The 24,636-nt window shown below is 27.9% G+C and overlaps 1 protein-coding gene across 2 annotated transcripts in view; it reads right to left on the reverse strand.

Annotated features, from left to right (window-relative positions):
* Window positions 1-408: 408 nt before the first annotated feature.
* Window positions 409-24,636, reverse strand: part of LOC132925758 (trehalase) — a 29,374-nt gene continuing 5,146 nt past the window's right edge. The window contains exons 2-6 of one of the 2 annotated variants that reach the window (XM_060990123.1): window positions 22,531-23,313; window positions 22,116-22,249; window positions 18,468-19,021; window positions 17,799-18,073; window positions 409-4,938 (exon numbers count right to left, since the gene is read on the reverse strand). In XM_060990123.1, the coding sequence (XP_060846106.1) occupies window positions 4,833-4,938; window positions 17,799-18,073; window positions 18,468-19,021; window positions 22,116-22,249; window positions 22,531-23,313 (1,852 nt within the window). In that variant the 3' untranslated portion in view covers window positions 409-4,832. Of the gene's footprint in view, window positions 4,939-8,597; window positions 12,392-17,793; window positions 18,074-18,467; window positions 19,022-22,115; window positions 22,250-22,530; window positions 23,314-24,636 lie in introns of those variants that run through there. The other variant, XM_060990124.1, reaches the window with a different exon arrangement.

Here is a 24,636-nt window from a genome sequence, read left to right on the forward strand (position 1 = left end):
AACTGTAAGAATGGTTCACATTAATAAAACAGAAGTTGGTATTTTGAAAAAAGATTATTATAAAGTTAGTATAATCTTTCAGTATGCTTAAAAATTTCAAAATTTCAATCAATTAATTTAAATATTATTTAGCAAGCAATATGCAATATGAATGCTTAGTGAACAACCTATTACCTACGTGAATTTTTTAGAATAGATTATATATTAATCATTACAATATTATCTTATTTATGTATAAAAATAGAAATAGGACTTCCGGAATTCTTCCAAATATAAGTATATCATGCACCACGTATGCCTAGAGGCATATTGCCTAATTGTTCTAAAAATTAAAAAAAAAAACAACAAACCGTAGTTATTGAAGAGTTGGTAATTAACTAATGAGAACAATAATAAAACAATACAAAATTACATTTTTAAATTTTGTTTTTATTTTTATAAATAGCCACTATACTTACGGCGAGTACACCAGCTTACAATAATGGTAATTATTATAATAATACTTTATAAATCGTAATAATAATAATAACACGGGCGGTCTACCCGTCACAGCATTTGTCAACACAATAATTTATAATATATTATATAGGAATACATTTTTTTTCTCGAAAGACTCGATCGGCCGATCACATGTCGAGAGGGTAGACCACACACTACTTACATTATTGCACTCGAGAACCTGACAATAATCAACAAAACGAATTAACAATGTATGATGATGCGCACAACATATGGCACACGTCTCTGTAATTTATACAAACAATAAACATTAAACATTTATACACAATAGGTACTGCCGACATGGTAATCGGGTCATCACGTTATGGGTAACGATTCACAAAATCTCGTGTTAAAAATATAATATATTATTACAATTTACAATACAAGAAACAGCGCGATTCCTAATATATATATTACCTACACGAGTATGTATAAATATATGCGATCCTAATCATCTATCAGTCGTAATATTATACCTATATCGTAAGAATTTAAGGAAAAGAGAAAAAATTCGCAAACGTCACAGCTATAATATACCTATTATAAGCATGAGTACCTATATATACTATAAGTACATGCAAAGTAAAAAGATTGTCTTACAACTATGGTTGTAAACAGTAATACACTGCAATGTTTTATGTATCAACATAATATATAAAGCGCTTTGTTACAAACACAAGACGAAAAATACCATATATAATAATTTATATGTTTATGTTGTGTACGATATTTCTAAGAGAATATTATAGATTAGAATAAAAATAATGACGTCGAAGTGTCCGACCGTGGTCGAGCACGTTTTACGTAGCCACGTTGGTAATGTATACTATTATAATTAACTTGTGTTAATAATTATTGTAATAGGCGATATTATAATACAAACACGCTTATAGTACCTACGCTATAATTGCAGATATTAAAGTCACGTACCCACGTGAATATCATATTATAGATAGTGGTGGGCATGCATTCGCTACGCGTCTGAGGATTGAGATTTTGGTGTGGATATTTAACAAATGCAAATTGTCATTTACAAATTTTCGAACATTAAAATTGCTAAATAGTTCAATAATGGTTATGGGGGAGGGGGGGTATAAATCATGTTGTTATAATGTATTCTAAGAACGTTAATTTTTGAACTAATCGTTAAGTTTTTAGTTTCAATGCGGCGACATTTTTGCGGGTTATTATATTATAAGGATTTACTGGAAATACAATACATTTTATTTTTTAACTGAAATTTTGTGGAAGAGCTAATCACATATTGACGGAAGATTAAAATAGTCTTCTTTGCCAACACTTATTTACCCACAGGGGTGGCAGAATATACACCCCCTCATTTTTTTGCGTTTTATTGGTCTACAATATACAATTTATAAATTCACCAATAACCAATGTGTAAAAAGTTTAGAGCTACAAAGTATTATGGAAACGTATCGTAGGTAATCTATGTATTAGTATACATATATATATTTGTATGCGTAGCATATGGCACCTCGTACACCAATCGCAATTTCAAATGGCCGTCTATCATGCGGTACAACTTACTAAGTTTTTTTTCGAATCTTAACATTTATTTACACAAATTCTCTATGAATTTATGGGATATATAGTATATATAAATATTAAAATTTAGGCATCATAACTTTTTAGAAGTAAAAAAAATTAAAAAACATCAGAAGTGCCGTGAAAACGATGCTCGAGATTTTTTTATTTCTATTTCGTTGACAGCAAGCCTGTGCTTTAAAATCTATAATATAACAATAATATGTATTTATACTCTGCAATGCTCTTCAAAATTTTTTGAAAATTACAAAATTATAATAACGAACATATTTATTTGAAATAGAGATGGATTAAGTTATTTTGAGTAGCATTTTATTGCTTATGTATTTATATTTTACCGATAAGAATGTCTTGAAAAATTCGACCCAAGTTTCTGCTTGCCTACGGATGATTTAGTCTGGCCTAGGCTCGGTTAGATTACTTTTTTTCTTTAATATTTAGCCAAATAACCAAATCGGAACGCGACGGATGGTCATTGGTCAATACACGTTATTTCAATTATTTATGATAGTATAATACATTATACGTAGCCACGTAGGTATAGATTTGTATACATGTATTAACGCTTACGCATACTTAAATTTTGGTCATTAATTTTTTCATTAATATTATTACTCTATTTACTATTAGGAATGATTATAAAATATGTACCTATTACACTCGAGATAAAAGAAGCATATTATATTATACGAATAGAAATGAATCATATTATTATTACTATTATTATTATCATCGTATTAAGAATATCTAATATAGAATGAATTAATAACCTAGATAAATTTGCTTTCGTTGGTTATTGCCTTAACGCGACTTTTGATTGATCGCTGCGCAGCTAAATCCGAAACGATTATTATTATGCACTTCATTCGTATATACCTATAGTATGTAATTTAACTATTTGATAGATGGTAATCGTACACACTTTAATAACATAGGTATCAATATTGAAAACCCGTCTGCGGTGAGAGTAGTCAATAGAAATATAAAATTCATAATTTTACGATTCAGCATCATCGTCATTGTCACTCGATAATATTTTTAATTTCAGTTACCTAACGTTTTAAAGGAAGCATTTCAGTAATTGTATTAGAAAAATAATGTGTTCAAATAAAATATATATATATATGTTCCATTAAAATCTAAAAATTATAAGTATGTATTGAGAACATATAGATATAGACTATAGAGTATTGTTCACCTATATATAAATATAGATACATGTGTATACTCGTGGTATACCTGAGCTTTCGCAAAGTGTTGAAAATATTTAAAACTCGAGGAGTAAAAATAAAACGTTTTAAGCTAACAAGCATTGACGTTATCGGGGGCTGTTTTTTTTATTCTCACAATATATTATATTAAATTATATACATATTAAATATACGTCAACGATAAGACGTTTAAATAGACAATATATAATGATCTACCTACCTATTTACAGCATTAAATTGTCAAAGCGCGTATAATCGTTCGAATATGATTACATTTTGTAATAGGTATTATAAACTATAACAATAAAATATTATTGTTGATTGGTCGTTTACTACCAACGTAAATCGATATTCTAAAAAAAAATCTACAAACGACATTTAACTCGATAGTTTTTATAAACATAGGAAAACACACCATTGCGTGGAAAATCATTAATAAATAAAACCGAAATATATATTTTTTTATTAGTACGGAGCAAAAGCGGTCCTATTGGACGTTCTCCGTCGTTGTTTTCGGTCTGAGTCAACGACGAACGGTTAGAAAAAACCCAGAATTTTACTCACGTCGTCACAAATAAATTAATAGTAGCATACATGGGGAAATTATAGGTATAGGTACTGCCGATTCGTGAGGTACTCACATTGCAAATCTGGAAAATATAATCGTACTGAAATAAATCATAAATTGCACGTTTGAAACATGAGCAATCAAAGAGAAACGTGTACTTAACCTCGTGGGTTAAAATTATCTATCTGAATATCTGATGCATATTATACGAATATTATGTACAATCGTATACATTACTAATGATTATTTTCTGTACCTGTAAGTATAAGTGTATAACCGAATGCGGACCGTGGAAATCGTTTTCGTGTCTATTAATGTTTGACATCGGTCTAAGTGCGCGTTTCGAAAACGTAAAAATCAAAATATCGACGATAAGCATGTATAATACTTATATAATACTTTTAATACTTTAAGACCACGAGAATATACACAAAACCATGTATATTAGACACGAACGTCGTCTTATATCTATATTTCTCGTGTCATTTTCGTCAATCTTAATATATTTTTATGTTTCAAGACAGCATTATCGTTATTAATAGTCCTACTACTACTACTACTACTACTAATAATAATAATAATAAATAAATAATAATAAATTAATAATGATAATATTAATAATAATAATAATAATAATAATATAACAACATCAAAAATACGTTGGCCGGACGCCAAATATTACGGCGTACTATTAACAATATGTGGTTATATTATATTATATAATATAATATCATCGCACTCTGCAGTACAAGTGGTGTGAGATTTTCAGATCATTTTGTATACAGGGTGAGTGTTTTTTAGGGGGAGGATAGGGCCAAAGTGGATACGCCTCGCATGGGGTTGACGGAGGACGGGGACGATAATATTATAATATAATATTATTATTATGGTGACGCGCGAGCGCCGGACGACTACGTCCAAGAGCGGATGCAGTGAATCGACGAACAACGGACGACGTACTACGGTGTGCAAGGTTGTCGGCGTCTCTAGTCGCTCGTCAGGTCTTTGAGCTCTGTGTAGCCGCCGCACATTTTCTTGCACAGGGCTCGGTCGGACGCGTAAAGCTGGTACCGCTTTTTGTACACGGCGAACCTGAAATATTTAAATGAAAGAGCAAATTATCCATCGATAATGTTACACATTTATACTCGTAATATATGTATCTATTATATTATTATTATTTATTATTATTGTATACATATTATACCTACGTATCTATTAATTATTATTATGGTCATTATTCGTACACCGTACATCAAATATCACCGCGTCGGTCAGCCAGCGAATGTCGCGGCCCTATTGTCTGCGTGGGTTTTGTCAACAAATGATTTTAATTTTGGCCTTTTATACACTAACCATCGTGTGCATGGCGATTTTTTTTTTAACATAACTTACTATTTCACAAATTTTTATTTGATTAAGATTACATATTATAGTATTTTTAGTGTCAATTATTTTTACAAAAAGTTGTTTTAAACTTAAATGCATAATATGAAATTTAGTTTATTTGACGAGTAGAGCACCGCCATATACTATAACGTCGTGAATGTAAGTACTCTTATCTATTTATCTATTTCCACTCTACATTTATTTTTGTCGATATTTTTGTAGCGTATGCACTATAGATAGATTAAATATTACTAAAACTACAAAAAAATTCAAATTCATAAATAGATAAAACCTTTGCAGACAATCTCTGGTTGTGGGGTCTCGAACTAGAATAACCATAATAAAAACGGTCAGGGATATATTAATATGGCTTAAGTATGTCTTGTTATCGAAACGTCGCAGCAGATGGTATTCTATAATGTATGCGAGGACGCGTATAATATTAGTGTTGATACTAAACAATATTCTTATTGGCCCCATCGATCCCTATAAATGTCACCCACAATTTTGGATTTTAACTAGGGTTTTCCAAATTTTCTGATGATAACCAAGGTTCAAAAATTATTAAAAACATACATTTTGGCAAGTAACAGTAAATAAAATACTAGGAAGTTTAAACGCCAACTAAACCACATATAGATGACGAACGCTGTTTTGTTTTGAAACCAATATTATTGTGGTGCGATAGAGACTAGAGAGATCTGTATGTATATTTTACCAAGAGATAATCGACTTAAGCGAATGCCACATGAAAGTTCGTTATTTTGTCTCTCTCTCTAGTTATTTTGAAAAGAAACACGTCCGTGAACAGATGGATAGTATTTTTTTAAAAGTTTCTACAATGAAGATTTTTCTTCGAGATTACTCGAGAAAAATTCCACTTGATTGATCGCATTATGAACGTTTCTCTCGGAATAACGTTATGTCGTTATATATAGCTGTTAAAGTCGTCTGAGTTCAAAAAATCAATTAGCGAGAATGCGAGAAATGTACAGTGTACAGACACAAAAAATTTCGAAGTAGCGATCATACGTTTAGATACTTTAGTACTAGAAACGTCACACGTGTCTACACTAAATTCTGATAGATATACGTATGGCGATACGTTATTATACAATTTTCCACTATTATTGGAATTAACCTATTTAATGTTTTGTTTTCAACGGGTCATAAGTCTTCGCACGGGGTCGGTAAATTAGTGGCGCCGTACCTAAAGCTGTAGGACGTGATCGTCCTCCTGTAAGTTGTTAATAGATGACTGTAATCGGTGTTGGATAGTTTCTCTTTAAAATGTTGCTTGACCTACCTTCCTTAACATAGATCACAGAGTAATAGGAGTAATCTTATATTGTAATTTGTGGGTGGTCTACACTTGGACGGGATAAAACGCTTTATATAGGTTTATCATCCACAAGCGACAATAATCAGCCGTAACAAATCACGCCTACATAAATAGTTAATGTGTACGAAATTATAATTGTAAAAATGATTTATCTATTGGACGAAAAATATCCCGTTGTTCGTTGTAAATAGTATTGTTTGTCCATTAAAATATCGTTGATCTATAAGAATGAGAATGTTTTCGAATTTAATCGTCATTTATTAATACGAAATGGCGGGTCACAGGGGCACGTGCCCTCTATTAATTTTCTATCGACAATTTTTTTTTATGTAACTACGAGTATTATATAATATATAAATTAAAAATACAGTAAATAAGAATAATACTATTAAAACATAAAAAAAGACTTCAATTCGATCTATAAAGCTATAAAGTATGAGAATCTATAAAGATATTTTTTCTTATTAATGACTACGTCATGTATATTACCAATATCTATAAATTATTATTTTATTTTTATTACCTACATTATATTAAATAAAATTACAAATTTTGTTTAAAAATAAGAGTTGGTATGTATTATTAATTATGATTCAAATTGTACAATTTATGTCCCCCTTATCAAAATATCCAAGATTCGCCAATGTTAATATGTGTTACTCTTTATTGTTGATTGTTTGATCGCAATTGGCCCAAAAGATGAATCACAAAGAGTATATATAGTATACTTATATGTACATGTAGAAAACTCGTCTCAGACAGCAATATAGGACTCCCCCCCCTACAATTGAGAATCGCGGTGCAATGGAGTAGTTTTTATTTTCATCGATTTGTCAAATGATATTGCACGAAATGTCGCGACGCCACCAATGGTAATTTTCAATACTATATAATAAATAATAATAATAATAATAATACATAAACAAGGCACATGAAAATATTATTAACAAACTACTAAATAATATTATTTAGGTAATAGGTTTATATTATAAATTAATTATTATTATATTACCTGTAGATGATGTCGATAATGTATGTGCGCGTGTGTGAACAGCGAATGATTTAAGCCTGAACTACGCGAAACAACAACGGTGCTTGCACACCAACAACTTACTAAGCATGCACAAAACTAGGTAGGAATATATTATTATTAATAGGAGGTATGGGTATATTGTTATTGTTGTATACAATCTATTATACTATACGCAGTAAAGTACACACGACTGAATGCGTTTGCAGCTGGTAGGCATGATATGTTGTCGGGGTTGAAGCGCTAATATTATAGTATTATGATATCAAATTACTTCTACTTAGGTAAACGTAACATGATGATTGGTAATGCAAAACACATGGTCAAAATATTGTATATGATGTTAATCACTCTTCGATGACGACATACGTATAGGTATAGCAATAAATAAGCGGGGCTGTGAATTTGTATATTTATTTCCTGACGCAACTTGGTAGAAGAAGAAATCGAGTTCAATAAAAAATCGTAATACGTATACAAAATTATATTTTTGATATCGAAGCGTATTAGTTAAAAAAACTATATAATTTTTATTATTTTTTTAATTAAATAAAAGCTTTTTGAATTATTCACTAATATTTTTAAATTTTGTTTAAAATAAACTAATTTTGCTTTTTTTATTTTCTATAATTATTTTTGCATTATTTGGTATTATTAGAGCATAGGTACAATTGATATAGAGCATAGGAATTTAACAATTGTCTAAAGTGTACTTATATATATAAAGTGCATATTTATAGTTTTATATAGTTTATACTTTTTAGTGCATTTAATTCACAGCCCTGTATACAACGACACTCGGTAATACGTGTTCACGTATACGCGTGTACATGAATAAATTCAACGATTTCGCAAAAATATTAATTTTGAATTTATACATGTAGACACAAACGTATACGTATAAATTTATACCCATGTATAAACACCGTATGTAATATTTTGAATTTGGATATGAGTTAGATGAAAATAAATAAATAAATGTACAAATAATAATATTATACGTATATGTACATACATATATTATTATATGATACAATACAAATTATTTGGTAAACGTCACTGTGAGACTACAAACAAACATCCGACAAAGCGTCCGTGGGATTCGCATAACACAATATTATATTATATCATTACAGGCGACGTCCCGTTCGTACGATTGCCGGACCAAACTACGCTATAAATTATGTATATGCATTGGTATTAATATAGGTAATATAATATATTATATACTATTATGTTACGGGTGAAAATGAAAAAAAACACAACAAACTTTACTAGAAATAAAATTGTTAACGGTAATATAATAATAATAATAATAAAAAAATACGATGAGACGTACGATTGGTTCGGTAGCTGGTTATTAGCCGTTAGTTATAGTATTATTACAATAATAATAATACACCACACACAATATGCGTAATATTATACGTACGGATATAACTATAATGGTAAATGACGTACAGGAATTATTATACGTAAATATTGTTCGGATTTTAATATCACAATTATAATATGAAAATAACGACTGCAATGCATATGAGTATAAATAATTAATAATATGTAAAATAAAAGGGTAGGTAGCCGAACCAATGTAATCGCATCGCGTTTTGTACAACATTGTTAAATAAATAAGTATATCCATTCTCTAATAAATTATAACTACTAAATTAAATTATTTAATCATAATGGATAATGATAGTAAAGAAATAATAATAGTAATAATAATAAAAATAATAATAATTATCATACAAGTATCGTTAAGAAACAAGAGGGAAAAAACAATCAAAAGCCAACTTACAAATACTAATCAAAACGTTATAAAATACAGGCTTTTGACAAAATATAATAATATTAATAATAACTAACAGATTATATTAGATAGGTAGGTACACTTTTAAAAGACGATTAATGAACATGTTTAGCATAAAATTATTGAAAACAAAACTAAATGTATGTATATAAGCTTATAACAGTGCAAATAAAACAATATAATATGTATATATGGATAATATGTTATATAATACATATATACATACAATTTTGATGCATATAATATATTATTATTAAATTTAAATGTAAAAATGGTAACAAAGCAAGCAGGTACAAATCGGTGCGCAAAATGTTTACTGTTTCTTTTTTCTCTTTTATAAATAAAAATTCTTATAACATATATAAATATGATATAATTAATTATTAAATAATTGCACATGATATAATTCCCACTAATCGATTTACGTTTTGATTGTATAATAGTATTACATCAAATCGGCAAGATATATCATATGGTCAGATGTACAAAACAATATTTATGTCATGGTGACATAAAAATGGTATTATTTTGTTTTTGAACGACGGACTACACACACACACACACACACACACACACACACACCCACATATAAATAAATATATATATATGTATGTGTGTATGTATAAAATATATACATATTTATATATATAAGTGTGAGTTGTAAAAAATAAAAATACTTGTAATGAATATAAACTGTGACGAAAAATTTGAATTTAATTAAACCAAATAAATCTATTATTTAGTACTATTAGATAAAAAATATTTAATAGTAAAATGTATGAACTTTCAACGCCAACTACATAAATGATTAAAAAAATAATTACATTAATTATGATAACTAGAATTTAGCGAAAGGAGAGGGATTTTTTTATGGTCAAGCTGCTTTCTACAATCATGGATCGTTCTTGTTGCTCGTTTATACAAGTATGTGTGTGTGTGTGTGTGTATATGTAGTTCGTGTATGCGAGTGTGAGTGTGTAGTGTACATAAAACAACTGCCACTAAGGCGGCATTATGAAATCGGTATGCGTGTAAAAAATTAACTTTTTTTCCTACTTATAAAGTCCGAAATTTTAGATTATTTTTCCCTTTCAACATTGCTGCACTCGAATTTTTAACAATTTCTTTCTTCCCTCTCTCTATTTCGTAAAGGTGAGTGGTGGTACTTACACGTCTTACTATCTCATATTATGTATACAGGTTTATTGGGTGATTGTTTAGATATACACTTAACGGATAATCGTGCCAGTACTGTTTTAATGTTTTTATAAATGACTGGCAATTGACTAGATCCGATTGCAGCGCGAAAGTGAAAAATAACCCATGAAATTATACAAAATGTTTACTATAAAATGTGTATTGTGCAGTATATATATGTATGTATGTATGTATGTATGTATGTTAACAACAGAGTTAAAATATTAATGACGATGTATTTGTTAATATTATTGTGTTAAAGTTACTAGGATTCTACTGTATAGGAACTACTTGGAAGCGGTATAATTATTTCGAATAAAACCTTATTTGCACTAGAGCTGTTATGTTAAAAACAAAACAAAATAATTATATAATAATAAAAATTAACTTGAGCCAACTATTTCGATATAGTCTTACACAGCACCATTGTTTTAATAAATATTATATCGTTCACGTGAAAATCAAGAAACAGACACCTATATTATAATTTATAATATATATATTATGGAATGTGTATAAAATGTTACAATGGCATTAACTTATGCTTATTATGAGTTTATAATTATTTATCGCAATCGAAATAATTATGAATTTATCATTTTAAATATATATATTTATATATTATTATTGTCATGAAATAATTATGTGGTCTTCTGTGACATTCATTGTTTAATTGATACGGTCTTTACCACGCGAATTAATATATTTTTACATACAAACGAAAAAGTTTATTTTATTTTAAACGTCATTAATATTACCATTCAATTTATATTAACATTAATTTATGCCAAATATAAAATATAAAATAAATAAATAAATAATAAAATATTCTTAGTTTTACATTTAAATAATATTACCTATTAAAGAATAATAATTAAAAACATATAGGTATATGCGATACCACATAATATTGATATTTAGTTATATGTGTCTTTCTAAATGGGTGATCAGAACGAATTTAGATAGAAGTATACCTAAATATTTAATGTATTATTTAAAGATATATAAGGCAAATGTCATGGACATTGGACACATTAAAAATTTAAAAAAAAAAATTCAAAAACGATAATAAATTAAAGAAAAAAAAGAATGAAACACATAGACCGACTATACGAGACATGTACACATTTTGTTACCCGTTAGACTGAATTAGGCGCGCAAATTTGTTTTTTGTTTAAATCTCACTAAAACGTGTTAAACTATAATTTATAAAATCTTAAAGTATTACATCACTTTGCTTTATTTTTCAATTAAAATGTCAAGCAAATATCATACTGTGCAAACAACTCTATAATTGATTTGGTTGAATTCACAGAAATACGATTGCTCGAAGGAACTTAAACTCCATTAATTAATAATAGTTAATAATTAATATTATATTATTATTATTATAATAAAAACACTAGTAAGTTCAGATTAAAACTTTAGATCTACTTCTGGATCTACTATCCATTTAAAGTTGGTCTTTCCGTATGCCAGTTAATGTTTTTTTTTTAATATAACTTTTTTCCTTTTTTTGACCATATAAAACTTGCATGTGCCAATAAATTAAAGCATAACACTAACTCACATGTACAAAAAAAAAAAAACAAAACAAAACAAAACAAAAAAAAAACAATAATTAGGCTAATGTGATAGCACAAATAAAGAAACTAATGATCAACTAAGTAAACCTCTTTGTTAAATACGTCTGACCTGATAATTAAGAGATCCTTCCGATTTTGCATAAGGGAATGTTCTTATAATAATTTAACTACATAATTTAACTTGTAAACATCTGAAACAAAAAAAAACACACAATATATCAATTAGTTTACAAAATACCCATACACATATAAGAAAGTATATATAAATCTACTCATTTATAATTCGAAAAAAATACCTTCGTAAAAATTGTTCGTTTATTTATTTAAATATATTATTCACCTAATTTTTATTTAAATTCCAAAACTACTTAGTGGTATGGGGATGCATTTAGTAATACCTGGCCGACTGAGTTGATTTATAATATACTAAGGTATTATGATTTAATCTACTGATTTATAATAGCTAGGGTCCAACTATGTTAACGTGTATTTTTTTATACCTATATATTGTACATCGAACTGATTAAAAATTTAGAAATTATATTTTGATTTGGCCGTGTAAAAATATATGTTTGCATCTTCCTTAATAAATACATAGTTGTGGCACTGTCGCACTGAATGACATAACATAATCGGATCTGTATGCCATACGGATATAAATATATATAATATATTTGTAATTTGTTTATAATTTAATAATATTTTGTTATATTTTAATATCAATATTGTAGCCACTAGCCGCGTTAAAAAAAATATTATAATATGTATATTATGTAGACTAGTAGACTGTAGAGGTATCGGTTATACTCATACACATGCATGCCATACTGTTTTGTTCGTAATTGTTTTATTCATAATAAAATGATTTATTTTTTCCCTTTCTACGTTATAAACGACACGCAAAACAATAGTAAGTAGGTGCCTATATTGCTTATGTATATAAAATAAACAATAATGAAAATATAAATGCAATTGCACAATGTGAATAGTTTGTTCTGGAAACATTGTACGCAAACCGCATAGGTACAGTATTCTAAATATTTTTATATATACAGAGTATCTCGTATTTTTCATCGTATATACCCGTTTTTCTACTATATATCAGGGCATAAAATGATGTGTCCCATGAATGACAAATGTGTGTCCCAAGTTTTATGACGTGTTTTTAGTTTTAATTACCGAAATAAGTAATAACAAACATTTAATTTCAATACAATTTAAAATATTTTGAACTTATACTTATATTTATTTTATGTATTTATAATATTAAGTACCAGTATCATGTAAATAATATTAATGTGTAAGGTAACTGGTACATAAAAGAGGGGGCTTTTGGGAGTTACAACCTCCACAGATATTTTTTGCTATATAAATCTGTCAATGCCCATAGGTAAGAGTTAAATTAATAAGTGTGTCCCCTAAATCAAATGTATTTTAAGCCCTGCTATATATATATATTATTATGTACTCCTATAGTTTATCTGCCGTAAACGCTTCAAAACTTAAGTACCTAACTACATTTAAATACTATTTTATAACATATTACGAGTATCTTCATACATATTTTAATATAAATGTTTATATTTTTTCTGTTATAACTGCATGTGCAGTGTTTTCGATAGTAATACACACAGACCCGTAACAGGCGTAATAGATCAATTTCAATTAAATAAAAACTTCGAGTTATCCTTGAAACTTTTGAGCTAAACATGATTTTTTTCATAAAGAAAAATTTAATGAACCAGAGAAAAATTTTGAGATATCGACGATTTTGAGCTAACTACATGTTTAACTGTATAATATATTGATCGTAAGAAAATATCATCGACAGACATCTACGTAATTTTTAAGGTGCTCCAGATAAGAGATGATAATAATAATGTATTATGTGTATAAATAGATGTTTGCGTATTTATGTATTCTATTATAGTGTATGTAATCATATTGCAAGTATCTATTTAGTATTTACCTACATATACGCACACACTTAAAATGTCTGGATAATTAATGTAAGTTATACTTTTCATTGAGCTATTTTTTTAGTTCCAAAATATAAGTTTTTCAAATAAGATAAACTTCTTTTGTTTATTGACATTTTATAAAAGTATATGTAATAATTAGTTGATTTTTCTATAGTATGAAGTATGGCAAGAAAATAAATAGACATCGTGTGGGTGATAACAAATGAAAACATACGAATTTTATTTAGCTATTTTCCAAAATCAAAATCATAATTTTTCCTGTACGTGAATGATTTGTTATTGTTTGTTTTAAATACATAAATAAATTTGTTATTTGTGATTAATGTTTGTAGAAAAAAAATTAATTTTAATTAAATATCATTAATGGTACCTAATCTTATAATATTAATATATTTTTATTTAAAGCATAACGATAGAAAATACACCTATTTATTTGTGATCAATTAATGTTTTTTTTTTTTTTAAATAATATATTTTGTAAAAACGTGTTTTATCAGTATTTCCATCGTATTTATATATATGGGCATGTATCTATAAAGCTGATAAAATTTTTTTTTTAGAGGTAAAATGTATTTTCAAGAGCTATTTTTTGGTGTTATTCGGCCCCGTATATGCAAATATCTATTATTATGGTTATTAAAACGATATAATAGTATATATTATTATAACATGTTTAGGTATAAAATATTAAGTACTCGTTAATTGTATTTTGTCGCAGAAACATTGCGAAATTACGAAAACCATGGACATGTACAATTCAAGCTGCACTGACGAGACCTGCTAAGTAGGTACCTACTGTTACGCGGCTGTGACAAGAAAACGTCTTTAGACAATAATAATATTGTAGTTTTGTATATTGCACGTGCTTATTTCGATACCACGCTATCTTATGGTCGTATATTACAGACACGTTCTAATCGCGGTATATACGCAATGAAATATTTGTAGGTACCTATTGGTGTAGCAGTTAGTGTCGTACAGCGCGTCTGAAATATTATTCGTTTATTATTATTATTTATTATGTTTGTTTAAACGCCATACGAATTACAGTAGCAACTAATTTTAGTCGAAAAGACGAATAGAACGATATACTTATATGGGTTGTCCCTTGACTATTTCTTACGTACAAATAACATTGAAAATTTACGTTAAACAGAACCAATTTTGTGAGATTATATTCGTTAATAATTGATTAAATCAAATTTAAAAATAAAATTATTTGGGCTTGCAGCATGATTAGGGTTTAAAAAATCGCGAATCGAAACGATAATAAAGTGCCGCGTGTTAACATATTTACACCAAAATTGTATGGTCCTACCCTTTATTATTATACTATCTTACAACTAATATAACTTATATCCCTACCTACCTATCAGAGTCAAAAAACTCTTACTATAAAGTAATATCTAACTTACAGTGACTTAATACTACTGTACAAAAAGTTTTTGGTTAAAACCAAATTATAATATTCAATTGCACATATAATGTATATTATAGGACATTTCGATGCTAGGTAGAAATAATATGATTATACTGCGCCAGCCATCAGAGACATTGGTTGTTTTAACAAAATTAACATCATAAAATATTTATAAAATTGATAAAATAAACTTAAATTCGTCCAAATTAATGACATATGGGTCCTTCTTGAATTAAGCCACAGCTATATAATCACATTGTTTCAGAATTTATTCATCATAATATCCAAAATACCGATACAATTAATAAAGATATATAAAATTTACTACATTATTAAAAGGAAATAGAATCTAAAAAAATTATCCTATTTTTTATAACTTGGTAAAAAATAATAATAGTAAAATCCGCTGATATCAAGAGGAAACGATATAATGAACTCGTGCTACTCGTCGAGCTATTTATGACTAGAGCGTCCAGAGCGTATGCAGGGTTTGAATATTAAGGCCGGGGCTATACACGTTTTAAAATTATCCATCTGATGATTGTTGTTCAATTCGTATGAAAAATGTTAATAATTATTCGTTTAAACTAGTTTTGAAAATATATACCCCCTATTATAGATGGTGTGTAACATAATACGAATGAACAGTAAGTATACAGCTGTCAATAGCAATAAGACATTATATCGTTTGTCATGAAATGAACAAGCAATCGGTATCGAAAAAAACTACCAACTATGTAGAAAAATAAAAACCATTGTGTTCGCGTATATAACCGCTTCATAATCATTATTATAGTTGTGATGTCTATGTATAATAATTATTGTATATTATAATATGCTGATGAAATAATATCCCATAAAATATTTAAATTGTATCGATGACATTTGACACACAAAGTATACTTTATCTGGTGAACGAACATATTTATTATAATATAATAATAATATATAAATTAAAAACCATTAATTTTAATTATTTTGCTAGCGGGCCCACACATATATGATATACACATTCGTCGTACGAAAATTGCCAACATGTTTCACGAGAATTGAAGAATATACATTATTATGGTACATATACATATACTAGAATTAAAATATTATTTTGATATAACCTTTCTGAAACAGCACTTTTTGATAGTTTAATTTAAATTTTTAAGCAGAAATTTAATCGGCTATTCTCACATTAACGAATAATTCACTGTGGGATTTTTTATTTCTGTTATTAATTCGTTTTAAGTTGTAAAGCGAATGTCACTTTTTTAATAAAATTATTAAGCATTTTTCTAAAAAAATTCTTTAAATTTTCAAAAATTTTGGCTAATAAAATTTTAATATATTCAATATTATATGCAGTAAAAATGATAAATTTTAAAAATTAAAAACAAACAATCCAAATAAACACACTTTAACACATCCGTTTTAATTCTCTATACCCATTACCCATACACGCAAACGTAATTTAGTATTGAATGACTGGCATATACTAAATAAAATCATTCGATTAAACGACCAGACAAATCCAGTCTTAGAGATCTACAAACAAAGAAGCATTTTTTCCCGTGACAATTATCTAACTTCAGACTATTTATTTTATACTGTTATCAAAATGATCAAGAAAAAGTAATGAGGTATATGTCTACTAGTTTCTGTATCTCAAACGTATAACATAGACGATTTGCATTCAGTAGAACCAATTTTGTATTGTTATTTGTTAATTTCAAATATTAGAGTAAAATCTATTATCAAACTTAAAAGTAAGAATATTATAATATTATATCTGTTTTTACGTTGATTTTATGATATTTTAATTATTAAGCGAAGTATGAGTATTTTTAAATTCCAAACAACTTACATATTTGTAAATTACTAATACATTTGGTTTTATTGAGTACTACAAATGAGCTATGTTGTACATTTGTAAACAGAAACAGATAGGAACAATACAGCAGGGTTTCATCTTCAGGTATTTTTACAAATAACAGTAAAAAATATAATAAACATTTTCGGTAGAACTTTAAGCTGTAAAAGCGATAGTGTAATTATTTATGAAACAATTTTTATATTATGAGTGCGGCAAAGGTTTAGTGTGATTGTTATTTTCACTAATGATATGTTTTTCAAACATTTTTTGGACTTACACTTTTTTGAAAAGTACAAATAGGTTTCAAACATGATTAATGACACTCACCTCACCCTATGCATCCGGCCGATATTGTGGCCAGTATCGCGAGCGTGGCAGTCATCACTTGCGTTGCCGAAGACACGGTCTTGGTGTTGTAGTCAGTGCTGCTTCTGCTGGCATCTATGTTGGCGCTGGTCTGCGGTGCCTCGATGAACTTGTCCTCGGCCGTGACCCTGGATCCATACTTCTGCAGGAACTCCAGGATTATACCGTTGGTCCAGCCGAAACCTAACTGCACCTCGTACTCACCTCCACTACCGTGGCCTCCAGGTACAGTCGCATCATACTGTCGAAACACGTGGCGAATGAGTATACACGAAAATCGACGAAAATATAATTCAATGAGCGGGAATAAATGAGTTTATTGACGCAGTGTGTATTGAAAAAAAATTACTATTTCTGCATCTCACGTAAGATCCGCCTACCAGCTAAACTGTTTTCAATTATCGACTTGCAGACCAATTAATGTGTTCGTACACCTATTTGTATAGCTTTTTTAAATATTTGCTTAAAATAAATATACCCTTATGATGGTATATTATAAATGATAATGATCAATTTATAATCAAAAAGGGTCAAATAAATGTACAATATACTAATATAAAATAATAATTTGTTCACTGCATAATACCCTTCTCCACCTGATAAATTTATTTAGTTTGCTTAAACCACCAACTTACCTTTTCATACATGGCGTTGGTCTCGTTGTATGCTTTGTAGTTGGACCTCATCCATCGCTCAGCTATCTCAAACGCTAAGTCCTGGGCCCAGTTGTCACCTGAGTTATCCAGTGACATGACCATTATGTACTGGAGAGGGGGCCATGCGTTTGGATAGTCCCACTGTTCACCAGAGTGCTCCAAGGTGGTTGGTATGCCCCCAAGGTTGTTCATTATTTGTGTTTTTTCCAAGTACTTAAGTGTCCGAGACACAAAGTCATCGGTCTTCTTTGGGTCGTAACATCCTGTCCATAGCGGCGATATGTTGGTTGGGTAAAAGTAATCACGCTTGATTTCATTCAGCATGTCATAATCGAGCCATGCTCCCACCTCTTCGTGCCACAGCACCGCAGTTACTGCTTCTATCCATTTGTTGGCAATGTTTTCGTACTTTAGTGCCTTGTCGGATACATTCAACTCTCGGTAAAAGTCACTCAGTATCTTAGCATTCCAATATACTATAGCGTTCAAGTCAACCGGAATGATGTACCGTGTTTTCAGGTTGGTCAAGTTTCCTGCAATAATATAATTCCATCAGTTATTGTATGTAATGTTTCGTACGCACCCTGACCTACGACAATGTTATCTGATAAAGTGCAGCTTTCTGAGCCCTTACCCCAAAATATGATTGTGATATACACGTTTAATTGTATTTAAGTATTTATACATTTTGTTCATTATTGCATTGAAATATTTTTTTTTTATAATGTGCAAAATAGATATAATAAGTAATAAAATTAAATCATTTTCTGATCGACTTAGATATTATGAAAATCATAAATTATTTCGATCAGACATGAAGTAATTATATTATATTCATTGAAATGTCGTACTATCAAACGCGAGGTCGAGCTATAATAAAGCGTTTATAGATAAATATACAATAAAAATATTGTTTGTTTCACATTTTTAAAGACGTGTTCTAGCAAAAAAATAATACATGTATTGAAAACCAGCGGATCTACGCCAAAAATAAAATGAATTAACGTGATGTTACATATTATAGGTACACATCGTTTATGTAGTATATAGGGTAATGCATAATCATTATGAAAGTGCTTAGTTTCATTCACGAAACATTAATACATGTGGCATGCACATGCGCAGTAATGGTTTAGAAACGTTTTTTTATAGACCCAACTATATTTCGAATAAAAACTTCAGACCTAATAAATTAAATATTAAACTATGTTGAAATCGTGTATACAAAGAGAAAAATAATAGACATCGTTTAAAGTAAACTGATAATTATTCTAACAATGACCTATAACATTCTGACATTTTAGACTCAAATGTCTTAGTAATTTAGTAAATTAACGATGGTTCTTAATTTTATTGAAATATTAATAACTCAAATTTAGTTCTGCAATAAGCAATACTTTCAACTTTATTTAAGCTTATAAGACAATCTTATAAGAATTAAGTTATTTCATTATAGCAGCACAAATAAATTAGATGTAATATACTTACATACCTACGTTAATAAAAATAATGCAACCACCAACCGTGAACCTAGTCCTGATTTAATTGTTGACTGACAATACAAGCTTTAATTGAACATATATATATATATATATAAATAGTCATATAGAGAGAAGCCTATTTCAAGGTCATGACAATTTACAAACTTTATTCACTTTATGACGCGCATATTTAAAAAAAATATTTTCTATTCATTTTTATCCAAGCTTAATTTATAATCTGCATTATTTTTGAATACTCAAAAACTTTTAAAAATACAACTACGCACTTATATGTATTTTATGATATACTAATAATTAATAAGTAATATATTTTATTTATAAATTATACCATATGTATGTTTAAATAATTAAAATAATTGTCTTTACTCATATAGTTAATACATTACTTTAAATATTTACATTAATTAAATGCCTTACATGTAGCTGAACTTTTTCAATCTACAAATAAAGTCACCCTGAATTATTGAGACCAATACATAGAATCTAAAATTAAAATATATTTAACTTTATATTCATTAATATTTTTTATTAAATACGTGACATTTTATTATTTTTTGAAACACGTGATATTTTTTAAATAATATGAATTACATTTTTATTTTTATACTTTTTATTTATACCTATTTCCTTTCCATAACACGTTTTGACAAAGTAAGGAAAAGCATTTAGACATCAAGCGTTAAATGAAATATTATATTTTTCGCGAAGAGTGAAGAGTAAATATTTTGTTTCAAAATTCATAATATTCAAGGTTTTTACTATAGTATGTATAATATAGTTTATAATATGTGCAATAATACAGTGTTCAAAGGTGTTTTGACCATTTTGTGAAAATATATTATATATAATGTGATGTAACATACAATTATTACGATTAAATAATATTATGCCAAAAATACCATTGTTTTATATAATTGGTTTTAGATTTTTATTTAGAATAATCAATACTATATATTTATCCAATAATTTTAATACTTATACTTCATTAACAAGTATATATATAAATATTTCTATGAAAATATTAAAATTATAAATTTAATATGTATTTTTAATTTATAATACTTCGTTTGTAAATATTCCGAATGATATTGTAAAATATTTTTAGTAAAATTAATTACACTTAAAATCACAAAGGTTTATTTTATGGTAACTGGTTTGGATCAAATGAATATGTATAATGTGTAGTAGTAGTAATAATTAAGTAATAAGTTTAAGATGCCACGAACGCTTAAATCAAATTTCTAATTTTATGAAAAAATTAACGATATAATAGTATGATTGTTTAAGTGTTAAACACATTTTATGGGTTTCTCATTAATTATTCATTTAAATTATTTTATGTAGATAAAATATATTTGTTTAGGGTAATAAATTTCAAGCGATTTTTAGACATTTTTAGAAGTTAATTTGTTTGTTAATTGTTATTGTGACTATACCATGTAAGTATTTACAAAACAAAACTAGGATTTTTTCGAATTTAAACTACTATTTAATAATATAGCGTTTATTTTTCAAACAATAGATTTTATACTACAGGCAAATTATAATGTATTGTTATTTACTACATTTCCGGCACACGCTTGGTATCTACAACGTGTATAGGTTCTATAGGGCAAAATATGAACAAAAATTTCCTATAGAAACCTATATACATAATAGTAGAAAAAATTGAAAACTATACTATATTTAACAGTAATAAATTAATAAAAGTAAAAGTCCCTAGATATGAATCTTAATGGAGATCACAGGTCATGGTTGACCAAGTCATGATTTTATAAAAAAAATTTACTTTGTAAAAAAAATTAATGATGATAAATAAATAATCAGAAAAGAAAAACCATATACATAATATAACCTTGAGCTATACAAGAAAAAATATCCGGTAGTGCTAAGTACAGATAAAGTCAGTACACTGAGCCCAAAACTATTGTTTTAAAATAAATGTATGACTTTGCGCTTTTATTTCATTGTCTTCAATATAAATTTTGTTGTTACTATTACAGTAACAGTGGTAATTTTTTTTTACCTATATTTAAGCAAACACGGGAAGCACAATATACTGTGGACGACTTTAAGCGTTATTGGAAATATAAATAATAGATAATAATACTAGTCAGTTATTTACCTTTATTTGTTCCATTTAGAATAAACCATCTACTGGAAAAATCCCACCCAGATTCCGCAGCGGCCTTTAGCTCAGAATAGTAGTTTTCTTTATCGTTATCGGTCTTAAATGTTTGTGCGCTCATGATATCTTCCCTATAAAAATACAAAAATTAAATTATAAATATTGTTTAATTATAATTTTTGTTCTAATAATACCAAGTAAATATTTGTAACTTGTAGGCGAATAGGTAATGTTAATAAATAAATATGCATATTACCGCAGATAAAAATATAAAATTCTAATTTATAACAAAACAGGAATTATTAATTCCTCCTTGCTAGTATTCAATCAGAAATAATTTGTAATTTCAATTAATATTTAAAAAAAATAAATTAAATTTGAATTAACTTTTATGAAATTCATAACTAAATACCTGTATGATTCGGGCCTGGGTCCTGTTGACGAATCCTTATATCTAGCCAATGTGTATACTTTTCCGTCTTTTTCTATGTCCACCGTATGATTTAACATCCAATAACTGAATTCTTTTTCCAGTATATCTACATTTTCTTTAAGGAAAATTGTATCATTTGTAGCCTCGATGTAACTTTTCATCATTGGTACTAGCATGGGGGGTTGAGACCGCATGGCATAATAAACTCTGCCTCCGTTTGGAATATGACCGTAAGTGTTAATAATTGATAAAAAGTTGCTAAGCATTCCTTTGACTGTAGTATACATCTCAGATAGTAACAGACCTCTAATAATCCAGTAAGAATCCCAATAGTAGAATTCACGAAACCGGCCACCGGGTACAATTACCGGATACGGGACATAGATAATTGAATAATGGTCGGGATGTAAACGAACATCATCTTTAATTTTTTTACCGAGGAGTTTCCATAATAAATGTAAGCCTCTAGCCCATTCTTGGAAATTTGGGTCCTTAATATCACCAATAAACTTGGGCTCTGGCTTCCAATCGGAAGGATCCCAAATTTCGAATTCACTACCTTCCTTCTCGAAAGTATCGTTGAGGAAAATTTCCAGTTCTAATTTTGATGGCCTTTGTCCCGTTCTTTTCATCATTTCCAAGAATATGTTCATGGTCTCATTAGGCGAATATTTCATTTTCATGTCAACAAACGTTTTTGAGTCCGGGAATATGCTAGACATTTGAATCGCATGCAGCAATGGCCCATAGCAGTAAATATTACTGAAATAAAAACATATTAATTGTATACACAAAATTAAATTAAAATATTTTTAATTTATCTACTAGCTTACTACTCATTAAATCTTAATAATATTCGCTCTCACTTAATTTAAATGATCTTTTTTAAACCATTGTTACTTTTATTTATTTTAAACATGAATAATTTTTGAAAATAATCCTTCTTAAAGTTTGAGTTTAAAGGTACTAATCATAAATTATAAATACAAGGGCATGTGTCATTGAAAGTATTGTCACACTTTTCAATTTAGTACGATTTCGACGGTTGAAAAATGCGTGAAAATGTATACAACGTCCTTGCATAAGGAAAATTATTAAGATATCTAATTAACTGAAACCACGTAAAATAAAGTACACTTTACCAAAAATATTCTATACTTAATTAAAAAAAATAGTTAAAATACCAAAAATACTATTTTATTTTAATACATCGTTCAATATTGCTGTACAATATTTTAGTTATTAATTTGGTAAGCTTAAAGTTAAAAACAATCAAGCGTATTAATTTTTATTACTTGATGTTTTGATGTACGAAATAATATAGGAATACATTAATAATAACACATTAAAAGTTATCTTCTGTTTCATATATTTTATCAATACATTTATAGTATGAAAGTTTAGCCCAAGTAGATAAATAGTTCATAACTCGATATCATTAAAATTAAATATTTTTAGTAAAATATTCTATATCATTATTTAGAATAAAATAAGGAATACCAAGTAAAACTAAAAGTTATGGGTACACATGTTGTTGTATCTAAATTACTGCACACTATATTTATAGATAAAGAGTTATTTGACTTATGTCTACGAAATAACGTACAACTTTAAATTGGCGCCTAAAATTTTCTAATAAAAAAATATTCAATGGGTACTAGGTACTATAAAAACAATACATTAATCTGTAAAGCAAGTGTTTATAGTAAAAATATTCCAATAATTTAAGTAATTAAAATACAAACGATAAGAGAAATAAAGTCTTATGTTAACTTCTAGGTAAAAGAAGCTCGAAAATTATTATTATTAGAACCTACCATATAATCAAAATCAATGTGTAATTAGATATATGGAAATATTTCATAACACAATATTCAAAATTCAAATGGATAATTAGATGATATATCAATCAGATCTATAATCCTGTTTTAAACAATAATTTACTAATTATTTTATAAAATAAAAGAATTCGCAAGTAATATATATATATATATATACAAATACTATTTAATCTTGAGTGATTTTTTTTTAAATATTTGTAATTAACGTGCATAAACAAAAAAAAGAACATAATAAAGTAGTGAT

Source organism: Rhopalosiphum padi, chromosome 3 (assembly GCF_020882245.1).
Source record: "Rhopalosiphum padi isolate XX-2018 chromosome 3, ASM2088224v1, whole genome shotgun sequence".
Classification (NCBI taxonomy): Eukaryota; Metazoa; Arthropoda; class Insecta; order Hemiptera; family Aphididae; genus Rhopalosiphum; species Rhopalosiphum padi.